The sequence below is a fragment of the Pan troglodytes genome, chromosome 3, assembly GCF_028858775.2.
Source record: "Pan troglodytes isolate AG18354 chromosome 3, NHGRI_mPanTro3-v2.0_pri, whole genome shotgun sequence".
Classification (NCBI taxonomy): Eukaryota; Metazoa; Chordata; class Mammalia; order Primates; family Hominidae; genus Pan; species Pan troglodytes.
In genome coordinates, this window is record NC_072401.2 from 96,006,740 (window position 1) to 96,026,279 (window position 19,540).

The window sequence follows — 19,540 nt, forward strand, 5'->3', positions numbered from 1 at the left end:
TCCAAGGACTTGGGATTTTGGAGGATCAAAGATGACTGATAGTAGTTAAAACAGTAATGAGGAGGACACTTGCTCCATCTCCAGGTTTATAAGAATAAGGCATATGAAAGAAAAAGCAACATCTGTTTGAAGAGACTGTAAAGAAGGTATAGTAAAACAGTCGTGGGTTTGTGAGGGCTGTGATAGATGGTGAAGTGATTAGATTAGGAGATACACAAAGCAGTGAAGAAATAAGAGTCCAGGAGATGCTGGATGACCCAAGGGATTTGAACTTCTGGTTGTGGCAGGTAAACAAGAGTAAGTGGGAAGCATGATGTGATTAATCCTCAGAGTCCATTACAGGAAAATGGATACTAGAATGTAAGCTTCATGAGGGCAGGAAATTAAAGTAGACAATAGGATGTGTGAAGGTGCTTGGCACAAAGTGGGAATTCAAGTAATTGTTTTTTGTTATTGAATGAATGAGTGAATGCAATGAGTGATTGAATGGGTGTGTTTGGGACATATGATCTAGAATATTTGGCTAGTGAGTGTGTAGCCACTTGGCTATTGTTCTGTAATGCCAACAGGACACTCTCACTGGAGCATGAGGTACTGTGCTGGCTTTCTCAAGACATGTGGCCTCTTTAAGGATTCACTGTGGGTGGCTGTTCAGTGGGACACATTCAGACGTATTCTTTTATATTTTCAAACAGGTAACTTGACTTAACACTATTTATTAAATAATACATGCCTTTCTCCTCTTTATCCCGAATCTGAAAAATACCTTTATTGTTTATAAATTCTTTTTCTAATATTAGGATTATGTTAAAACTACAAAATGGCAGATTTTTGTCACATATAAGAAGCTATTTCTAACTAGTATAAATCTCTGAAGTCATGGATCAGAATGATCCAGTGAAGAAACTGATGATGGAAAGTGAGAGGGCCTAAGGTTAGTGGTAAGTGCCCTGCAGTTACTGAGGGAGTCATGCTTTTATCAGGGGATTGCTCCAAGTGACTTTTAAGTTGTCATTACACGTTAAAATCTTCATATTATATTTGCATTTTGTATAGATAAAAAATGCTCATTCTTTACCTGGCTTTAGACCCTATAGAACATTTTCTATATAGAGATCAAAGAATACTCCAGATAACTAAAGAATTTACAAAATATTAAGTATTGAACACTTAATAATGATAAAATCCATTATGGAGTGGCAACAGCAGAGAAATGTGTAAGAGTTATAAAGCCATAGTTTGAAAGATGTGAGAAAATGGAAAATATCATCAAAGAGGAAATTCTTTCCCTAATACAAATGTCTTAGTTAGATCAAGCTGCTAGAACAAAAATATCATGGACTGGGTGGCTTAAACAACAAACAGTTATTTCTCATAGTTCTGGAGGCTGGGAAGTCAAGATCGAGGTACCTGTACACTCAGTGTCTGGTGAGGGACTGCTTCTTAGTTCATAGATGATGCCTTCTCACTGTATCCTCATATGGTAGGAGAGAGGGAGCTCTCTGAGGTATCTCTTATAAGGGACCCCTTTCATGAGCGCTCTCTGCCTGTGTGACCTAATCATCTCCCAGAGGCCTCATCTCCTAATACTATCACATAGGGCGTTAGGATTTTGACATATGATTTGGGGCTGGGGGGACACAAACGTTCACTGTATAACAACAAATAATAAGTTCCAATTCTTTCAGCAATATCCCTTTTTGTTTGCCTATCTTTTCCTTGCTTAAGTAAGTGGGAAGCTCCTAGAAAAATGATTTCTTTGAGTTAGTCCTTCTTTGCTCTTACAAAAAATCAACCTCATTTTGGGTAGTATTTTCATGTTTGATAATTTATTTCATAACCTTTTAGCCTCTAAGATCCACTCCTCCTTGTCTGCCATGTGCAAAGCAAGGATAACTCTACTTGCTTATTTTTAAATTCTCAAGATGCCATCTATGTAATAAAGGTAGAATTAGCAGGCTCAAGTAACATTTTCAGGCTGCTACAGAAACAAAGACTATTGAAAATCAATTAATAAATGGATAGCTTATGATTGAGAGTACCAGAAATTCCCACCTGAGGTTTAGTTGATTTAGTTTTCCAGAAGGGAGATCATAGTTACAAATGAGCAAACTCAACATATTTATTGTCAGGAAGCCAGCAGAAAATGCTTATTTTTTTCACATGCCTTGCAGTTTCCTTGGCTAAAATAAATAGCTTTGCTATGCCAGTGAACCCCAAAAGGGCAGAATCTAGCTATGACCCTGATATATTCTAGTTTCTGCTTAGCAATATTATTACATAAAAGTTTGCTTTGTGGAAGTAGAATACCAAGGACAATTTATTGTCATTTTCCTCCTTTACCTTTTAATAAAACGTATATTTCAAGGTTTGTGAATTTTTCCTCTTATTGAAAACTCGTCGTGTGGGTATGTAATAAGTCACTAGTCTATTTGATCATTTTATCATATTTATATTCAGAAATAGGAAGCATTTAAAATTTTAATTGAAAATGCTACTTTTATGTTGTAAAAGAAAATGTTTGCATTATTTTTAAGATTTTTTTAAGGTTCGCCTTTGTGACAGATTTCTTCTTAGAACATAGTTTGCATATAATTCCATCAAAATCTGGATGACCCAAATTAACATTTTGAAATTTTATTACTGATAGAGAACTTTACCATCCTGCAGCCTGGTTTCTTTTTGAGACGGAGTTTCGCTCTCTCATCCAGGCTGGAATGCAATGGCAGGATCTTGGCTCACTGCAACCTCCGCCTCCCAGGTTCAAGTGATTCTCCTGCCTCAGCCTCCCAAGTAGCTGGGATTACAGGCACCCACCACCATACCCAGCTAATTTTTATATTTTTTTTAGTAGAGACGGAGTTTTGCCATGTGGGCCAGGCTGGTCTTGAACTCCTGACCTCAGGTGATCCACCCGCCTTGGCCTCCCAAAGTGCTGGGATTACAGGTGTGAGCCACCACACCAGGCCCCTGCAGCCTGGTTTTTGTTCTCCTCATTCCACTGAAGTTATTCTAACCATGGGTGCCAGTACGGTAGCTCCACCATATACCAAAGTACTAACTTTAGTAAATTACCAAGGATAATTTTAGTACCAGGGTTGAAAGATTATTGGAAGGATTAAATATGATGATACATATTAAGCGATGAAAAAATATTTGCTTTTATTATTAACAAATGATTTACGTGTAAGTTAAAAAATAAAGTAAAAGTAATAATATTATCATTAATGACCAAGAGCCTGAATCCTGGAAGAACTTAGTTTGTTCAAGACATTGTACAGGTAGTCTAATGTGACTGGAGTTCAGTGAATAAAGGGAAAATTGGTGTGGAAAGATAATTGAGAGGTTGATCATAACAGGTCATTTGGGGATTTTGTAGAGCATGTTAAGCACTTTGGGTATTATCCTAACTGCAGTAGGAATTTGTTGCAAGGTTTTAATCAAAAGAATGATTTGATAAAATGTGTTTTGTTGTTTTTTCTTAAGGCACATGGGCTATACTAAACCATGCCAGAAAACACAGGGGCTGGAAGGGGCAGGATTTGGCAAGAGAGGAAGCAAGAGAGCAGTTAGACAGTTCTTAAATCACTAGTATAAGTTAGTGCTTATCATAGTCTGGATGAGAGAGGGTGGTAGCAGAGAAATGGGGTAGATGGATGGCGTAATGAGAAAAACTTGGGACTGTAATGCCCCCCCAACCCTCCGCAAGCTGGGAAAACTGGGATGTTGCCAAGAGAATGACTCGGACAAGTCCAGCTTGATGAGTAGATGAGTTTATTAGGACATACATACAGGGCACTGCTGGACAGCAGCAGTATGGCTCCAAGAGATCCACACCGCCTCCCATCTCTAGGCTGCTTTTAAGCTAATTTTCTGGCTCTTTGCCGTGTATGTGTGTGTGCACGCGCGCGTGTGTGAGTGTGATGGGACTTTTTTCCTTGGTATATTCCCAGCCATGCCTCAGGATGTTCGCATTCTCAGGGACCCCTGCTTCTCGGCTAGGCACCATGGCCTTAGCTAACTGCCTGGCCCTCAAGTTTCAAGCATTGAATATAACACCCTTAAGTAACCTGGTAGGGGACCCATCACACCACTGATAGATTAAAAATATAAATTTGGAAGTAGAGTCATTTGGACATGGTGAAAGATGATTTGAGACAGAGAGATATTAGAGGTATTAATAACTAAAGGGCAATTCAAAATATGGGCTACTGCTCATAGGAGACAGCTGGGCTAGATATAAATCTTGACATTAGGTGGTGTTAAAGCTACAGGACAGAGTAATGTCACTGTACTAATGATAGCAGAGTACAGAGAAATAAAGCCTAGGACAGAGAACTCTCAGGAAACAGAATAGCCAGTGAAATACTACTAAAAACAGGCAGGTAAATAGGGTTGAGGCACAGATGACAGGAAAAGAGAAGCAGTAGTCAATTGAGCCAGACACTAAGTAAAATGAGGAATGTGCACAAAAAGACAAATATTGTATGATTCCACTGATAGGAGGTATCTAATGTAGTCATCTTCGGGTCAGGCTTAGGAGGTATCTAATGTAGTTATCTTCGGGCTGGGTGTGGTGGCTCACGCCTGTAATCCCAGCACTTTGGGAGGCCAAGGCAGGCGGATCACTGGAGGTCGGGAGTTCGAGACCAGCCTGACCAACATGGAGAAACCCCGTCTCTACTAAAAACACAAAAATTAGCCAGGCGTGGTGGCACGTACCTGTAGTCCCAGCTATTCAGGAGGCTGAGGCAGGAGAATCGTTTGAACCAGGGAGGTGGAGGTTGCAGTGAGCCGGGATTGTGCCACTGTACTCCAGCCTGGGTGACAGAGTGAGGCTCCGTCTCCAAAAAAAGAATTAAAGTAGTCATCTTCATAGAAACAGTAGAATGGTGCTGGTTACCACAGGCTAGGGGGAGGGGGAAGGGGTAGTTGTTCAATGGGTATAGAGTTTCGAATATGCAAGATGAAAAACTTGTGGAGATCTCTTCCACTATAATGTGAACGTACTTCACACTACTGACTGTGCACTTGAAAATCGTTAAGATAGTAAGTTTCATGTTATGTATTTTTTACCACAGTTTTTAAAATGAGGAATGCAAATTGTCCATTGAATTTAGCCACAAGAAGGTCATCAGTGACCTTAGCAAGATGCAGTTTCATAGAGTGTTGGGGGTTGGGGTCTAGTTGAGATGGCTGAAGACTGACAGTCAAGTGAGTATAATGTTATTTCAGAGTCTGGCTGGTAAGTGGAACAGGAAAATAGAAAGTAAAGATAGTCTGTTGTTTTTAAGAGAAACTACAGCATTTTAAAAGAGGACTCAAAGCATCCAGTAGAGAAGGAGAGATGGATTAATCGAGGCCACTGAGATTAAGGGAGGAGATGGAGTACACAGCATTAGAATGTTGCTCTTGGGCAGTTGTCCGGACTAGAGGATAGAAAAAGAATTCTTCTTACTGGTCCTACAGGATGGTAAGGATGGTAAATTAGTAGATGGACAACTCACACCTGATTTGCTGGACAGATTGTTCACAAGGGTCCGTAATGAACAAGTGCAGAGATGGTGCAGAAATAGACACAATGCATGAATAGCTCTTTGTTCATGTATCCTGAGAAAAGCAAGCCAAAAGGGAAAGACTTTATCTGGGAAAGAGGAAGCCTTCATACCCCTCTCTGGTGAGAAATGAAAACTCATTTAAGCAAGACAAGGCAGAAAATTTGGCTGCTGCAGATATGCTATTAATCAGAGCTTCCTCCAACCTAAAAGGAGTAAACACTGGGGAATGTCAGAATGAGAACGGATACTGATGTTTGTTCCATAGTAAATGAGGTAGTTTAAGATTTTGTCTTAAGTCAGGTTTTTAGAGTTTGGCTAAGCAATGAAGAGATAATCAATATGTGTAACACATGGGAAACTTCCCAAGTGCGTTTGCTTGGAAGATGACTTGGAGATCATCTTCAAAGGTATTTCATGATTTATATGAAATTTATTCTCAAATGGCACTCAGCTTTTTTCCAATCAGCATATTTCACGGAGATGTTGGAAGACTCAACTTCTCCAACTCACTCCCTTTTCTTTTTTTTTTTTAATCTGTCCTGTGGTAATATGTAGATATTGATAATAATTTATAACCATATTTTCTTTTTTCCTGAAATATTTATAAATTTTTAATATTAAAATATTTATTTAAAGGTATTTTGGGAGCACTATTCATTTCTTTCAAGTTATCATGTGTCCACTTAGGCAAAAATCTGTTTAGTCAGAATTGTGACACAGTCTCTAGAAGGTACAAATACTTTTCAATTTACAAATATTGTGAATTCGTTATTTGGAAAAAATAAATTTCAAGCTTTTATTTCACAAATATTTGTTAACTTTATGGTAAGCACTTTGTTACACTTCATGTATATCAGTAACTATTGGTATCAGGGAGCTTCTAGTCTACTGAGACTGTCTGGATTTAAACAAATAACGACACAAATTGTATAATAATAATAACAAATTATATGAGTGAAAAGTACAGACTGCTATGACAGCACATGACAGGGGCAGCTAAGGTGGCTTGGGGAATCAGGGAGGCTTCTGGGAGGAGGTGACATTTAAACTGAGGCCAGAAGGATGCCTTGGAGTTATCCCAGTGAGGGTGTGGTAGAGCGAGGGCTGAGGACAGTGAGGAGTAGGAGACTGTGCAGAGGCCAGGAGGGGGATAGAAGCAGGGCCTATTTCAAAAAGAGTTGGAAGGCCCAGTGGACTGGAGCAAGCCAAAGAGAGTGGACAAGCTTCGTGACATAATGCTGAAGAACAGGTAGCCCAAGATCACTTAGAGCAGGGCTGGAAGGTCTAAGCAACAGACATGATCGCATTTGTATTTTTCAGAGTTCACTCTGGTAGCTGTGTAGAGAAGTTATTTTCTAGGACAGGGGTCAGCAAATTTTTTTCTGTAAAGGTCCAGATAGGAAATGTGCTAGATTTTTCAGGCCATATGGTCTGTCACAGTTAGTCAGTTCTTATATCACATGAAAGTAGCCATAGACATATGAAGAATGAACCTGGCTATGTTCCAATAAAGTTCCAATAAAACCTTATTTATGGATGCTGAAATTTGAATTTTATATAATTTTTGTGTGTCATCGTATTGTTATTTTGATTTCCTTAACCATTAACCATTTAAAAATATGAAAACTATTCTTAGGCCATACAAAGACAGGCAGGGCCTGAATTGCCAGCATGCCGTGGTTTGCTGACCCATGTTATGGTTCTTATATTTCTTAGTCTCTTAACCTTTCTGCTCTACCTCTTAATGTTTTAGTTCTATCATGACATTTTTCTTCAACTGTCTACGTTTTTTCAACACTCTGGTAAAGGTATGACTAATGTGAAATAAAAAACAGGAATATAACCTCTCCTTTTCTATTTTTTAATCCATTTGAAAATCAGTGTAACATGACTGACCATTCTATTTTTTTATCCACAGACTTTTTTTTTTTATGGCTAATTTTGTATTTTTCCTGTTTTATTTTTCTTCCCAAAGTTTTATACTTGGTGCTTTCTTTTTTTTGAACTTAACATTGAGTTCTTCATTTTTTCTTTACCTGGCAATAGTTCTTCTAGAGCTTACTTCTGGCATTCTATATAAAAAATGATACAGATATCAGAAAATTAAAGTAAAGAATACTCAAAGCCCTATGATTGCATGCCACCATCTGTTGTATGAGCAGATAAAATAGTTTGTTTACATCAAGATACACAACATCCATGTAACTTCAGATCTACAGACAGAACATTCTGACGTGAAACTTTTGGTTGCTTTCTTGTAGGACACTTTTAGGTAGCTGTCTCACAATGTTCTGGAAAACATTATATAGTGGAAATAATACAGGCAGACCTGGTCCAAATTCCACCTGACCCTTACTAGATGTATGGTATTGGGCAACTTAATTAACTTCTTGGAGCCTAAGTTTTTTTAAAGCATTCAAAACACGTAGTCAGTGAATGGGAATTTCCACCTCCTTTTCCCCTGTAAGCGTAATATTTTATTACATAGAAGTAGCCATATTAAAGAATTTTGGGGGAAAACAGCCCATATTTTGTGGTGGCAGAAGTGTTGGTTTTTGTTTTAACCATTTGTAGATGTGAAGTAAAAGAAAACCAATAGTGTTCCCAAAATTGAACTAATAGACATTTAAAAGATGGTATAGATGATAAATGTCTTTTGTACTTTTCATTAATATTTCCTTTGCCTTATATATTTTACTTCTGAAAACTTAGGTTTGACAGTGCTCTGGAAGACCTACCTAAGAGTGGACCTCACCCTCCTGCAACTCCTCAGGTGTTAACTATTGGTAGCCAAGTGGCCACACTTTCTAAAGTAGCAACTACTTATTCTAGGTAGACTCTTCCTTCTTGATGTTTCTAAATTTCAAAGCTGGTAGTGAATTTAAATATACTAAACTGTTTGAAAAAGAAGAAATGATTGTTGATTACAGAACGGACATCATTAACATATAGACAAGAAAGCTTGGCACTCAGCCTCAAAACAGCGCTTCTCACTGCTTTTATATTTTTATTTTTGTTTAGTTTATAACTTCTAATATAGAATCAAGAAATCTCTTTCATTTATTCACTTTGCGATTTGGAAAGTTAACTTGCTGGCTTTGTCATAAGTCTCCTTTTCTGAATTAGAGCATTTGCCTCAAAGACAGGTAAAGGTCATACACAATATGTTACCAGGTGCCCAGACATATTCTAAAGATACTCAGATAAGTAACTGCTTATGAGATATAACTAGATTCTGCTGATACTAAATCCTTTTCTATTATTTGTGATGCAATATGATGAAAGAAATTCATTACCGTTTCCTTTTCTTCCTGGAGAAGAAAAAATTAGCTGATTTATTTTTAAGTGATTTTTCAATATACTAAGTTTCTAGTTCTTATTATTCACCATTATGTCTCCAAATAGTAACCATTGTCTCAGAGATGCAGAGTAATGCAGAAACTCAGAAGTGGAATCACATGATAACTTTATTCTTCCCTTTGACATTCATGTTACCTACCCTGCTCTGCCATTGATAACATCTTTCTTTTCTCTCTCCAGACCCTGACGTTTTCTTTTCTAACCTTTCATTAACAGTTGTTAAAACTTAGCCATACAGTTTAATTTAATGGATAGACTTAGATAGACCAAAAGAAAAATTACTTAATTCTGTATCATTTTGAAAACATAGCTTGCAACTATTTCCTTAATTTTTTTTCTAATCATTTTTGTAAAGTTATAGCCTATGGAAATTGGAAGAATGACTTATCAAATTCTTCTGACAGGAAAAAGAGACTTATGTCAACCCTCACAGTTTCAGACATCTAAGCTCACATTAACCAGAGGTCGAGTTTGCCACATAATTACTTTGTGTTGGAGGTGGCCATTGAAAAAAGTGGTCATACTGTAGTGATGATGCTCATTGATAAGTTGCACCCATAAATGAAGAAGAGAGACTACAAGTTTCACACTATGCATTTATACGCTCTTTTTATTTTACTTAATAACCAATTTGAAAATCACTACAGTCATAATTATAGAATGTTCATTCCTGTCCAGGCATTTGATCTTTTCTAAAAGGCCAAGGGAAAATTATTATTTTAATTAATAAATACTTATTAGTTCTGAAGATAAAATGCTATACCTGCATTTAAAAATGCTTACAGAACTAACTGAAAATAGAAATATAGAACTCAGCAGAAAAGGTGATGTTTTGATCATATTCACTGTAACATCGGTTTATTTTCACAAAGGTACTTTCCCTCCTTAAATAGCTTTACTCTCAATATTTTAAACAATTATCTCTTTTCATGTTAATATATATTGCTGCTTCTCGATAAGCAGTCCGTTGTACCTGCTTCTCCTGAAAACATAAGTCGTATTAAAATGTCACGCTGTCAGTATATATCGTCTCTAAGGTAAAGCTCATTGTATAGAGGCTTTTTGGGAAAAGACAATTTTCCTTCTTTCTATGCTTATAGAAATTCAGACTTCACGTTTAGATTTATTTTCTACTAAGTTGTTGGCAAGTCAGTCTTCAAATGTGTGATACGAGGTCATTTTAAATAGGAATACAGTCAGTGAATTTAAATACATTCAGGAGTATTCGTATGTCAAAATCAGCTTTATGGAGGATTATACATCAGCTTTTAGCTTCTGAGAGAAACCGTAGGAGCACAAACTAAATGGCCTGAACTCCTATTACACTTCTTACACTTCACACTTTTATAATGCTTAGATATTAATATGGAATGGTTGCTCTCTTGTATTTATTATGCTACCCTTTCTCACTTTCCTTTTTGTTCCTCTCCTGTTTTTCTTTCCCTACCTGTCAGTTTAAGCGGCTCCACAGGAAATGTGGAAGATTCTTTCGAAGGTTTTCGGAACTTTTCTACCTTCTCTTCTCCTGCTAGATATAGTGCTGCAGTTCTGAGCAGCGCAGCTGCTACTGTGTCTGCTGTTATTGCTACAAAAACCAGGTAGAACTACACGTACAGCGTCTGTCTGATGTGATCTCAGCGCTCTTCACTGTCTTACAAGTCACCTCAAAGAAAACATGCCCCTTTGAAGCAATCATAGCTCTATCGTGAGCTCTTAATTGTGTAGTGCATATTTTATCTAGGTTGTGGATAAATCTCACAGTATTTGTTACTGGTTTTTTCTTAAAAATCACCTTTTAATCTCTCCACTGCTGCCATTTATGTATGGTATTTCTCAGTTGCGTGAATTATTACATGTTGTGTGCTTATTGTCCCTTGGGTTTTTACGTTTTTCAGGTTTTATATTTGAAACAATAAAGTATTAATGAATATTTTAAGTTTCTATTGATTTTATCTTCTCCCACAACCTTTAAAGGGTGATCTGAAGACTACTCTCCCCTAAAAAAATAAAATTGTGTCCTTCCCCAAAAAGAATAAATTGGTTTTGTTTTCGTGGTTTGGGGGTTTTAGATAATTTCTATAGTCTTTAGAGCTTCAAATGCTTTCTAAATGATGGCTTTGACCATTTTGGTGAAAATCTAATCAATGTTATATTAATGAGTAAAGCGATAGAATAAACTCTTGGTGCTTCTTTTTATCTTCTTTCATCCTCCTTTGCTGCTTTGTGCTTCCCTCCTTCTTTCTCTCTCTCCCCACCCTCTCTCTCGTAAAGGAAATGTTTCAAATCACAGACCTTAAGAACTACTGTCTGCTATTGGTAGTGTGATTTTTGACTTAAAACTCTCTCTAAATGCTTACCAGGCTCTACACTCCTGAAAGATATCACTCACTCCTGGATGCACTTTGCATCAGCCCTGTCTCCAAGCCTTTAGCTTTTTCCTATCTGCAGTCCTCAAGGAAATCAACTGGCTCTATCCATGTTAAGAAAACAAGGTACTGTGGGAGCAGATATGGCAAGTGGTGGTTTGCTGTTAAGCATACTGCTTTCTCTAACACTTCACCACTGTATTAACAGGCCAGGTGAGAACATGCTAGAGTTCTAGGGATTTGTGCCCAATTTTGAATGAACTGTAATGTCAATGGCATGCTAATGCACAAGCACAGTATGTCCTATGATTATTAACTCACCTTTTAACCTTTTGTGACATCTTTCCTTAGCATACTTGATGTTTGGTGTGCAATTCTGAGTAATTGTGCAAGTATTTAAATTGCAGTAGAATTTCTGTCTTTTATTGCATGGATATAGCTATATTAGACTCCTCAAATGTTTGGTAAGACATAGCTTTTAGAAAAACGAAAATGATAATGATCAATTTTGATTGGCTACATATTATAGTTGTTAAATATGAAGGTTTTGCTTGGAAAAGCAACTTAATTTTCACTGTATTTGGGAAATGCTAAACACCAAAATAGATTTTCCTCCTACGCTTAAGGATTAAGCCAGAAATTTTTAGGCATAATATAAAAATAAAACTATCACAAGTGTTTACTAAAGATATAATCTCAATGAAATAACTGTATACAATGATTTTTGACAGAACGTAAAATCAGTGGCAAAGTGTACAACATATATCAGGCAAAGTGAAAACCTGATATAACTAGGCTGTCTATTGATTAGATGTTTGTATTCTAACCATTCTTATAGAGATTTTTCAATATATTTACCTGGGCCAGGTGCAGTGGCTCACACCTGTAATCCCAGCATTTTGGGAGGCCAAGGCTGGCGGATCACGAGGTCAGGAGTTCAAGACCAGCCTAGCCAACGTGGTGAAACCCCATCTCTACTAAAGATACAAAAAATTAGCCGGGTGTGGCGGTGGGTGCCTGTAATCCCAGCTACTCGGGAGGCTGAGGCAGGAGAATCACTTGAACCCGGGAGGCAGAAGTTGCAGTGAGCCGAAATTGTGCCATTGCACTCCAGCCTGGGCGACAGGGCAAGACTCTGTCTCAAAAAACAAAAACAAAAGCAAACAAACAAACAAAAAATATATATATATTTACCTATTATTCTGGGTAACTTTTAAGGGAGGTGTTTAAACAAGGGAGAAAGATCATAGTACATTTTTCTCTAAGAGAAGACAATACCTGAAATTATATTAGAATATTGTGAGTGTTCATTGAGCAGAAGTCTTTCATTGTCAGGGCTGAGATTGTACAGAGGCAGGTTACTGACCATGCTTAGAGTACACTTTGAGTACTTGAGTACACTTAGACCACACTTTTAGGACCTGGTAAGAGCTATAGATCCTCTCTCCAGAAAAGTGCCTGCGTGCATATACATGCAAAAGTGTGCAAGCATTTATGGACTGACTGTGCTATCTATGGCCCCACCTCTAGAGCGAGTATTAGTAGTCATCACCATTGCTTCTTATTAACAATAGGACACAGACAAAATATAGTGTGATATTGAGAGAGGGAAATGGTTTCTAAAAAGATAGTCTAGTTGGCATTCTGGGGTTTCCTGAGGAGACCCTTGCTAACTTAGTGAGAGGAGTACCCAAAAGACCAGATACATTTTATCTTGTATGACAGTAATCATAAAATGTGTCAGAGACATTTTATCTTGATTTTTACTTTTGTGTGGTAGTAATCTTTAAAAGTATAAATATAGTATAATAGTTTTTATTTATTTTTTTCCATTAAAATATATTTTTCCATTAAAATATATTTCCATTATAATATATATTAGTATATTATACTTTAAATTTTGGTTTACAAACTCTAAGTTAAAGAATTTTGCTTAGGAAAATATTAAAAATTTTCTTCTAAATATGGAATTCTGGAAGGAAAGACACTCATTACCCTCTCTACATGTCCAGGTCTTTTAAAGGCGTTCTGACAGAGGAATTCTATAAAATAAACAATTGCTCGTAACTAAGGCCTTTCCAGAAATATTCCTTTCCTGCCATTTCAGAATCTGTATATTAGTATACCATTTTTTGATAAGACTTTAGCCAAAAACTGTTTAACTTAAACATTGATAATTAAACCTGTGATGTACAGTTGTCTTTTAAAAAATTTAAACATGTAATTAGAATAAGTTACTCTGAAAAGTATTCTTCAAGCAGAGTTTTTCCTTTGAAAATGGACTTAAAATTCCCAAGTATTCTTAATCTGTATCTGAGCTTTATTTGTTGTAACAGTTAAACAAACGTGGGAAAGGAATGTAAACTCAAGATAAATCAGGTTGCTGACACTGAGGTGAACTTTCTTCCTTTTCGTTTTTCCTCATTAGCTCCATCTTGAAAATAAACTTTTGCTCTATTAGTGTACTTGTCTCTATTTTCAGTTTTTGAAAAAATGAAACAAAAACCTTGGTATTCTTAAGATAGAAGTCATATCAATCTATTATTTCATTTCAGTCCCTGTTTATTTGGTAGATTAGTGAAAATAACCATATTTTAATAGCAGTATCTGTGGTATCAGCCAAGGGTATTTATGGATTTACACCAATTTCCTCATTAGAATTATTTAGAAAACATTTAAATTTTATTTAGGATTTAGTTACACCTTAAATAATTTAAATTTAGAAAAAATATATTTGAATCATTAGTTCAGAAATAAAATAGCAATCTAATTTAAGTAACAATGCTATACTATATTAATACATTAATCATTAGAAGTTTCTTGCTAGTGATTATTGATAATATTTTATTCCTACATATAAAATAATATGGCCAGTGACTTTTAATCCTTTTTTTTTTTTTTTTTTTTTGAGACGGAGTCTTGCTCTTTCGCCAGGCTGGAGTGCAGTGGTGCGATCTCAGTTCACTGCAACCTCCGCCTCACGGGTTCAAGTGATTCTCCTGCCTCAGCCTCCCGAGTAGCTGGGACTTCAGGCATGCACCACCACACCCAGCTAATTTTTGTATTTTTAGTAGAGACGGGGTTTCACCATATTGTCCAGGATGGTCTCCATCTCTTGACCTCGTGATCCGCCCACCTTGGCCTCCCAAAGTGCTGGGATTACAGGCATGAGCCACCGCGCCCAGCCAATCCTTTCATCTTTAGTACAATGTTTGTTTTTTTACAGAGACAAGGTCTTGCCGTGTTGCCCAGGCTGGTCTTGAACTCCTGGGCTCAAGCAGTCCTTCTGCCTTGGTCTCCTAAAGTGCTGGGATTACAGGCATGAACTACTGTGCCCAGCCAATACCAAATGTTTATGTGTTCTCTTTAAATAGTAGCTAATAGTTAAAATTAGGGAAAAAATGTTAGATTTTTAGAGGATTGGGCATCAAATATTCAGATATATGATTGTCTAGATAAACCCTAATATTCTTCCATTACAACATTAAATGGTTCAATTAAATTTTATCCTCAGAGAAAATTGAACTTCAGATCAATTCTGGATTTAAGCATAAATGGAAAAACTGCCTTGGTAATAACTTAGATTTCTATGAATTCTTTATAGTCTACTCCAAGCCCTTTGTAGCTAAAGAGTACTGTTTAAGATTTAAACATCTTAGGCCTCTGAGAGAGAATGTATACAAACCTGTGTACAAAAGGTACAATCAAAAATTGAAATTTCTTTAGCTTATATGATACTTATTCTGTGGGAACTTTAAGAAGTATTGTGTGTTTTTAAAACTGAACCGAGGAAGCAAGATTTTGTCTGGGGTCAATACCCTGCACCCAAGTGATCCACAGTACATTTAGAAGCAAAATTCTTAGCGCAGATGAAGGATGCTTATTTAGTAAATGTACTTATTGCTAATTTTATTATCACCAGACCAGATATTACAGGATGTAGAAGTAAGAATCCTTTTTATTTCCTGAGCATATACTCCCTGCTGGGCACTGTGCTAAGTAATTTGCATGTATTATCTCATATCTTATTTAATTCTTAACAGTAATCTTGGGATAAAGGTAGTATTTTTATACCATTTTACAGGTGAGGAAATTTACCAAGTTTAAATAATTTACCCACAGTCACAGTAAAGTCCCCAACCTCAGGTAGTTTATAATGAAGTGGAGGAGACAAGATGCATAAAGAAGTGACTATTAATAGTAATTTTAAAACAGCTATTACAAATCAGCATAAAATTATATGCCATGCAGTTAACAAATGTCCTGAATTAAAAAGAGTGTCTCTACTGCTGGAGGTTTGAATAATTAAACAAAATAATGTATGTTAATTTGAACACAGTGCATGATGCGTTATTATATTTACTTCTATTATTATTAATTATGGATAAGATGTGGATGGGTGCAGAGAGAGAGTAGGAAGAGGTACCTCATATATAGAATCTGGAAAAAAAAGTAGAATTGTGGACGACAGTAGGGGTGGCCAGAATATAGTTTGTATAGCATAGTGATAGGAGATAAGATTAGACTGGTAGATTGTAGCTTTATCTTAGAAGGCTTTGTATGTCATTCTGAAATATAACTGAGCCTTCCACAGGCTAAATGGCTAAATTCGTTGTGCAGCATTCCATCCTCTGCTTAAGTGGCTTCTGGTGACAGGGCTCTCACAAAAAGCCTCGTTAGGAACAGATTTTTTTCCTTTGGAGGATTTTTTTATATTAGGAATCACCTTTTATTGAAGCAAATCCATCTCACTGTAGATTTCACTCCTTGAAATTAGGCAAACAATGTAGTCACATAGAGTGAATCTGCATGTCAGACGTTTGAGGATGGCTGTCATGCTTCTCTAGGTTTTTTCATAACCTGGGCTACTATTACCAGTTCCTTCACCCAAACTGTATTAAGCTTGACACCGAATTCCTCTCTTTTAAGTCAGTTTGTCTGGCAGCTCTCCTGGAATTAAATTTTGATTCTTTCAGATGACTACACATTAAATGGTGATGGATTGGGTTTTGTTATTTCCAGACTATATATTTTTATTTCATCTATAATTCCTAGCATTGCTTGGTCATGATTTTTTTTCTTAGAACCGTGATTATATACATTATTAATTAGTTTTAAAAATCAAATCCGCAAAGGTAATTTAATCCCAGAATGAAAATGACCTCTATATAAGTATTTCAAAAATCATTTATTTGTAATGAGTGAAAATGTTGAAAGTAAGGCTTACTTTTATTATTTGAATACGGTAATTATGTAATTATCCTTTTAATATGTTAAGGTTATATTCTGTGCCTTAGAGTATGCTAAGCACTTTATACATAATTATCTTATTTAAGCCTCATAGAAATCTTATGAGCAAAATGTTACTCGGTACACTTAAAGTACAGGTAACTGAGGCTTAGAGATGTAAAATAATTTGTCCACCACAGTGCTTTTAAAAGATGCTCATAACCACTATACTGTAATTTCAAACCCTGATCCCATTAATGCTTTTTGTTGTGTTGCCTTTACTGATAATTGTGTTCAATATTCCCATGAGGGAGGCAGTCTTTGACTTTTTATTTATGATAAAGATTATTAAAGTGCTTAAAGTTTTTTATTGTATAGCGTGTTTTATCATCAAGCAGGTTTTAGTTTTTTAAGTTAAACTGATCAAAAATAATCAAAGCTGATGGCTCTATGACACTTGCATTTGAGAGAACAAGAATAGGGAGCAATATTTCAAGAAAATCATTCTTATGGTTTTTCAAAACTGTTTAGTGTCAGAGATGCCCCAAGACCACTCCTAGGTTTATTGTTTCGATAGAAGGACTTACAGGATTAGTATATAGTTGCACTCATGACTAAGATTTATTATAGCAAAAGAATACAGAGCAAGATTAGCAAAGGAAAAAGGTGCATGGGACCAAGTCTGGAGGAAATGATTCTCGAACTCCTGACCTCAGGTGATCTGCCAGCCTCGGCCTCCCAAAGTGCTGGGATTACAGGCATGTGCCACTGCACCCAGCCTGAAAGTATTACTTTTAAGAATTGTTATTATACTTTACTTGAAAGAAGTAACCACTGCTATAGTATTATATCATACCAAAGCATATATTTTATAATTTGGGCTACCTAGAATTATTATTTTTTTTTGGAAATGATGTTATATGTAATTATAAATCACAAATGACTTGGTAATAAAGGCCATATGATCTTCAAAACCAAACTGGAAGTAGCATAGATAAGACCTGCTGTTTAAACAGGTAACTCTGGTTGAGAGAAGGTAATGGCAGTCTTGTCTCTTTTTTCCCTTTATTATGAATGCATAACACTGGGTGTTCTGTTAGGCAAGGGTTGTTTCTTGTTTATTGTTTTGTGGCCAGTGCATAGCACAACCAACGTTTGGCATATAGTAGGTGCTTAAATATTTATGAATGAGTGAGTATGTGAGTAGAAGGAGTAACTGGGCTGGGAATGATGGCTCACACCTGTAATCCCAGTGCTTTTGGAAACAGAAGTGGGATGATTGCTTGAGGCCAGGAGTTCAAGACCAGCCTGAGGAGCGTAGTGAGACCCCTGTGTCTTCAAAAAAAAAAAAAAAAAAAAGTAGAAGAAGAAAAAGAGTAACTGGTAAGGGCTGAGGTGTCAGGGAGACTTTTATCATTTAAAATGATTAACTGTGTAAATTTTCAGTAGCCTAATTTCTCATGGTAGACCTTTTAGAAAGAATTTTCAAAGTATGAAACAAATGCAATCTGACTCCTTTTTCTTTTTTTTCTGTTTTAAAGAGAGGCAATCCCTCAGTCATGACTTCAAAGATTTTCTTTTCTAAAGAATTGATTAATCAATGGAATTTGATTGATTAATGGATTTTGAAAAGAAAGGATTATTGCTGAGTTACGTTGCTACCACTTCACCAAAGATGTTTCTTTATTTCCTTTACAGTAACTCTCAGGAGGCTTCTCCGCAGTTGGCTTCCTCGGTAGCTTCCACACAGAGCATGCCCGAGAGCCCGGACAGCCCAGCCTCCGGCAGACCAGGGGTGACCAGCCTCACAACTGCAGCTGCCTTCAAGCCTGTAGGATCCACTGGCATCATCAAGTCACCAAGCTGGCAACGGCCAAACCAAGGAGGTAGCCCAGAGAAATCTCTTGCGTCTTGCTTTTCGTAATGAGTTTCATTATGAAAATGTGTTCTGGGATATATGGTAGAATTCACTGGTAAAACCCATTCTCAATAACCTAAGATTTAGAAAGGACTATCAGGATTAACTATAGCTATTTTTCTCTCTGAGACATCTCATAAACATTCTTTGTGTGTATTTGATACAGTCGCATTTGCTATTCATAATTGTAGGATTGGGCATTTCCTTGTTTCCCAGAATAGGAAGCATGTGTTAAATTGTAAATTTGGGTCTTATTTAATAACAACTATATTGTTGGAAGGTTATCCTTGGAAATAAAACATTTTAGTTTTGATGATATGTACAAATAACAACCACAGAAACATTTATTGCCATCAAACAATTACTGAAGAAAGCATCTTCCAATTCTTTTTCTTACAGTTTATGTAGCATAGGGGAAGAAGGACACAGTACTAGAAAGAGCATTTGAGCAGCAGGATGGAACTGCCTGGCCTCAGTTTGGAAACCTGAGTTCTCATTGACTTCTACAGATTAACAGCTTTAAATAAAGTCACATAACCTCTTTGACACCCTCAGTTTTCTGATCTGCAAAATGAAGAAAGACTAAATCATTTCCTATTTCTCCCAACATGAACAAAGTTTATGATTATGTAAAAAAAAGTACCCCTTTTAACAGGAAAATGGGACTGTACTTAAATGTTGCTAATCTCAGACTCAGCCTTCATCTCTTCTCACTCTTTATGCTCTCCCTGGGTGATCTCTCATCCAGGTTCCTTTCATTACTTAGTTATCGATAATTTACAGATCTTTCTCTCCAACTAAGTGATCTATTTGCCATCTCCTGGTGGCACCTCAAATCCAGTATGTCTGAAAATAACCATTTCCTATCTCTGGGAATTGCACATCCACTCAGTCACCAAAGCTAGAATGTAGACTTTTAGACCCCACGCCCCACATTCTCACAGTAACTAACATCTAATGGTTTTACTTTTTATTATTTCTCAAATTTCTTCTCTGTGTCATCAGAGCCATTGCTTTGATTCATGACCTCTTCATTACAAATGACTTCTAATTTCCCTGTCTCCTTTCCCCTCCTTCAGTCTGTCCCCCATACCTCCATGCTACAGCAA

At 36.6% G+C, this 19,540-nt stretch overlaps 1 protein-coding gene across 14 annotated transcripts in view; it reads left to right on the top strand.

Annotated features, from left to right (window-relative positions):
- Positions 1 to 19,540, top strand: part of PDLIM5 (PDZ and LIM domain 5) — a 223,790-nt gene that overhangs the window by 155,144 nt on the left and 49,106 nt on the right. For 9 of the 14 annotated variants that reach the window (XM_009448043.5, XM_009448044.5, XM_009448045.5 and 6 more), the window contains 4 exons: positions 8,271 to 8,390; positions 10,373 to 10,516; positions 11,279 to 11,410; positions 18,212 to 18,399. In XM_009448043.5, the coding sequence (XP_009446318.4) occupies positions 8,271 to 8,390; positions 10,373 to 10,516; positions 11,279 to 11,410; positions 18,212 to 18,399 (584 nt within the window). The remainder of the gene's footprint in view (positions 1 to 8,270; positions 8,391 to 10,372; positions 10,517 to 11,278; positions 11,411 to 18,211; positions 18,400 to 19,540) is intronic. The other 5 variants (XM_517349.9, XM_009448048.5, XM_009448051.5 and 2 more) reach the window with 1 other exon arrangement.